Genomic DNA, 5,147 nt, shown 5'->3' with positions numbered 1-5,147 from the left:
GAACGTCGATTCTCCTGTTCCCTGGATGCTGCCTGACCTGCTGCGCTTTTCCAGCAACACATTTTCAGCTCCCAACTCTCTGCCTTCTGTCAGACAGCCAATCCTCAATCCATACCAGTAGCTCACCTCAAACACCATGGGCCCTCACCTTGCTCAGCAGCCTCCCGTGTGGCACCTTATCAAAGGCCTTTTGGAAGTCTAGGTAGACCACATCCACTGGGTTTCCCCAGTCTAACCTACTTGTCACCTCTTCAAATGATTGAAGGTAAGTGAACCAGGATGAACAGACATAATTCAGTAGCTGACATGAAACCATACTTCCTGGCCTTACTTTTTACGTAATAATTCACTTTTATACGATGTATATTGAAAAGAAAAACACAATAATTTGGGAAACATCAGAAATGATGCCCATTGAAACAATGAGATTTCCTCTCAGTATAGGCTGAGGAACAAGGAAATATACAACTGAATCAGTTCCATTTGTGGAAGGCAATTTGCTTCGCGTAATCTTCAAATGCTTTTACAGAATCGCACATCCAGAATAATTTAAAAAGGGCAAGTTGTGAGCATTCTGTACAGGAACATTCAGGTTATTGCACAGTGACAACTCAAGAAAAACTAGAAGCTGTCAGGGGAAACTTATTGCAGTATATCAAGATCACATAGGCAGTTTTCACCATAAACATTGGAACTTATCATGAAAGGTTGCAGGAAGTATGGTCAGATATCAAGTATTAAGAAGTGTGCAAGTAGTTTAGAATGCCTCAGTTTAAATAAAAGTAACTTACATGGAGCTTAATTTAAATAAATGCGAGGTGCCGCATTTTGGAAAAGCAATCTTAATAGGACTTATACTCCTAGGGAGTTTGCTGAACAAAGAGACCTTGGAGTGCAGGTTCATAGCTCCTTGAAACTGACGTCGTAGGTAGATAGGATAGTGAAGACGGCGTTTGGTATGCTTTCCTTCATTGGTCACAGTATTGCATACAGGTGTTGGGAGGTCATGTTGCGGCTGTACAGGACATTGGTTGTACCACTGTTGGAATACTGGGTGCAATTCTGGTGTCTTTCCTATCAGAAAGATGTTGTGAAACTTGAAAGGGTTCAGAGAAGATTTAGAAGGATGTTGCCAGGGTTGGAGGATTTCAGCTATAGGGAGAGGGTGAATAGGCTCGGGCTGTTTTCCCTGGAGTGTCGGAGGCTGAGGGGTGACCTTATAGAGGTTTATAAAATCATGAGGATGCATGATAGGATAAATAGACAAACTCTCTTCCCTGGGCTGGAGGGGACAAGAGTCCAGAACTAGAGGGCATAGGTTTAAGGTGAGAAGGGCAAGATATAAAAGAGACCCAAGGGGCAACTTTTTCACGCAAAGGGTGGTAAATGTATGGAATTAGCTGCCAGAGGAAGCGGTGAAGGCTAGTATGATTCCAACATTTAAAAGACATCTGGAAGTGTATATGAATAGGAAGGATTTGGAGGAATATGGGCCGGGTGCTGGCAAGTGGGACTAGATTGGGTCGGGATATCTGGTTGGCATGGACGTGTTGGACCCAAGGGTCTGTTTCCGTGCTGTACATCTCTATGACTCTGTTACTCTACTGGTACTGTAGAGAAAGATTCAGATAATATCTGCTAGAATACAACTACATCATAAATTAATCCTGCATAATTCACAAGAATTTAACATTTTTAGTGAAGACAAAGTAAAAGATTGAGGCTACATTTACCTAATTTCATGTCATGTGACAATAGATTTTCAGTAATTAACACCACATAGTCACCCTTTTAAAATATTTTTGCATTTGCTGTCCCTCAAATATCCTAACACCATTCAAATCTGGCTGCAAATCACGCTGAGTCTGACCAGAATATTATGATAATGAAGTGAAATTTCTTTGAATGAAATACATTTACACTAAAATGATAGCTCATGCAGTGACAATCATGCAAACATTCACTGACATTATTTATTGAATAAATAATTTTTAGCCAAGCACAATTCATGAAAAAGGGATTTTAAGATACTCCTTATAACAACTGCCAAACATGTGAATTTGTCTAGCATCCCTTCACAAACTGCAATTTTCTTTTATACATACATAATTAACAAAACTTCACAGATAAAGGGCTTTTGCCCGAAACGTCGATTTTCCTGCTCCTCGGATGCTGCCTGACCTGCTGTGCTTTTCCAGCACCACTCTGATCTAAACTTCACGGATAGCCAAGCTGTGCACTCTAACGACATTATAAAATTGGTTCTCAATTTTTTTACGACATTTGTCTCAAAGGTCACAAGCATTGCACATTAAATACAAGTGTGTGTAAAATTGAAGACTTCACTACAAATCATGTCTGACACTAGGTCAGTGAAATCCGAATTATAAATATTTTTCCTGTCAAATGACTGCCCATGCCTAGACCTCAGACTACAAATGCCTACGTGACTTTGATTCATATCAAACTCTCATAGTAAAAGCATCAAAATAGAAAAATATCTGCAGTTTAGTAAAAATTTATTCCATTAAGCTTCATTATTGTTATCTTGCATTGCATACAATTACAATATCATAAGTAACTAGACATGCCATAATTACTCTGCTTCCAAATTCTCACCCATCATTTTAAAAATGTTTGCAACTTATTCCCGTTGTCATTTGTGGATAAATTCATAATGATGCATATAACTGTGACCACTCCTCTCACCATCGGAACATAAGATTTGAAAGCAATTTCACTCTTAATTAAAGTTACGAATAAGGAAAGGATGATAGGGACAGAAGATGATCTTTCTGCTGGCAAAATTAGAGTTGCCTGAGAAAAACATTCGTTATTAAACACGATTCTACATAACAAATCACGAATAAATGTCACTATATTCTCCGATCATTCTTTTCAAACGAAACACATACAGCTTTAAAAAGTAGCAACAACGTGTTACATTTTTTAAAACATACTTGAGCTTCTCCTAAGAAAATCTGCGGACAAGATATGTAAACTTAGGTCATCCAAAGTCGCCATTCAAAATAAATCAAATCACACTAAATAAATTAATATAAATTGCAGACAAAAAGAAACACAGGTGCATATTTTTAAATGTGATGCGGGCGCTGACACCCAATCCCAAACTCCCTCAATCTGCCATTAGAAATTTGGGGAAATGATACAACTCAACGTCATAAATCGTAGTTGAACAGGATAACAAAAGAAGTATGAAATAAAAACAACATATTTTTCGAGAAGTGAGAGAACGCTTCAGAATTTCCCTCAACGCCGTGCAAACGGACCACAGCGACTGGGGCAAAGAAAGCCTTTTTTTTTGAGGAAAATCTCTCCTTGGCGTGAATATCAAATCACAAAGAGATGCGCAAGGAAAAACTAGAAAGCAACGAAAATAATCGACTATATTTTGGAAGGGGAGGGGGGGGGGGTGGCCGATATTTTTCATCGCACATACAACCAGTAGGAGAAAGAAATCACAACAACCCAGCAAGAGGCGGGCAAGATGGGCCGCTGGCACCCATCAGTTGTGGGCCACATTCCCACTACGAAAGCACCGACTCTTGCGATTATTTACCCACTGCTCATACCTGTTGCGTCCTTTCGGCCGGGTTCTTCATGACCGCCTGTCTGAAGTTGTTATCCACGTAAGACGCCATGGTCCCGACTCCCACCCGGGTGCGGGCCTGTAAAATAAGAGGGCCTCGGCTCAACTCTGGCCTCCCTCTGCGGCAGCGCTGCTCGAGTTAATAATAATAATAAAAAAAGAAAAATCCTCGGAGGAGGGACGCCTGAAAACGTCTGTACTCGCCCGCTCACCACCCGCAGGCCCGAGAGCGGCCTCAAGTAGCTCGAGCAACCGCAGAGACGTCACCGCAACCAGGAGCTTCTCTCCGATTCTGGAATGCGAACGCCAAGCCGGCGCTGCCCTGGCAACCGCCACTGTCCGCGCGGCACCCGCCGCTCCCACTCAGTACAAAGCAGCGACTCTCCTCAGCAAACCTGACTCTACCCAGCTCCTTGGGATCCTTCATAATCCATCGGATTATTTTTTTTATAATTAAACCACAAACCAATAACTTCGCCTCGTTGCTTTGGCCTCGACAGTTTCGGGAATAATCGAGAAAATTTGCAAATATGTATGTTGTCGTAGTGCTCTTCTAATATCGATGTCAAATTCTTTTGGTTGTTTGTTTAATTTCAATCAGATATGAACGACCTGGGCTGGATGCTTTGTTTCATCACAAGCTGAAAATCTCCTGGAAACAGAAAGGAGAAGGGGGGAGGGACAAAAACTCCTGACAACTAAACTCTCGCTAAAAACTCAACCAGAAACGCTCTACCGCCTCCTCATTCAGATCATCCAGAAAAAAAAAATTACGGAGACCTAATTTGTTGTCTCCTCCCAAAGCAGCCAAGGGGCATAGGGAAAAACATACAGCACATGCCACAGAGATGACAGGACGTATCACGAGGTGCTGTGGTGTGACCAAATCTAACCAAGGCATCATCAAAATTAAACGTGCAAAAGTTGGATGAATAAGAGGATCGACTCGTTCATGCTTCTCGCCAAAGGTTAAGCTGAATGTTATCCTTATGGAAGCTGACCTGCGGATTTCAACAGTTTTAATTTGTTTACGATGTATATATTTTAATGAAAAGTCAACCGCATATTGTTTTTAAAAATACGGACAAATTGTTAGTGAAATTCAGAAATAACGATGAAATAATAGGAATGGGTGTGGCACTATCAACGATAATGTCGCAGTTCTGAAGAAAATCCAAGCACCAAACTACTACAAGAGGGCACAGGTTCGAGGCGAGAGGGGGAAAGCTTACGGAAAGGTTTTTCACACAGAGGATGGTGGATGCCTGGAATGCACTGCCCGTGGAGGTGGTGGGAGCAGGGATGTTAGGAACGTTTAGGTAAATCTTGATACACACGCCTTAAGGCAAAAAGAGAGATAGAAACTGTGCGTGGGCAGTAAGCAGCGGGTCTAAAAGAGGATTGGAATTGGTGCAGGTTTGGTGGGCTAAAGGGCCTAGTCCTCTGTTGTATTGTTTTCTATAAGTGGCTTCAGTACCGAATCTCCTTGTCTTTAAACAAGGAACAGAGGATGAACTGTTACATCGTTGGCACTTTT

At 41.5% G+C, this 5,147-nt stretch overlaps 1 protein-coding gene across 3 annotated transcripts in view; it reads right to left on the bottom strand.

The window, feature by feature from the left end:
* The window catches only part of rapgef2b (Rap guanine nucleotide exchange factor 2b), a 386,293-nt gene extending 381,683 nt beyond the window's left edge, over positions 1-4,610 (bottom strand). Inside the window, exons 1-2 of one of the 3 annotated variants that reach the window (XM_043674010.1) lie at positions 4,077-4,610; positions 3,594-3,689 (exon numbers count right to left, since the gene is read on the bottom strand). In XM_043674010.1, the coding sequence (XP_043529945.1) occupies positions 3,594-3,662 (69 nt within the window). In that variant the 5' untranslated portion in view covers positions 3,663-3,689; positions 4,077-4,610. Of the gene's footprint in view, positions 1-3,593 lie in introns of all 3 variants that reach the window. The other 2 variants (XM_043674011.1, XM_043674017.1) reach the window with 2 other exon arrangements.
* Positions 4,611-5,147: the final 537 nt, after the last annotated feature.

Source organism: Chiloscyllium plagiosum, chromosome 32, assembly GCF_004010195.1.
Source record: "Chiloscyllium plagiosum isolate BGI_BamShark_2017 chromosome 32, ASM401019v2, whole genome shotgun sequence".
NCBI lineage: Eukaryota > Metazoa > Chordata > Chondrichthyes > Orectolobiformes > Hemiscylliidae > Chiloscyllium > Chiloscyllium plagiosum.
The sequence above is the reverse complement of the archived record's forward strand: the minus strand, read 5'-3'. Positions and strand labels throughout refer to the sequence as shown.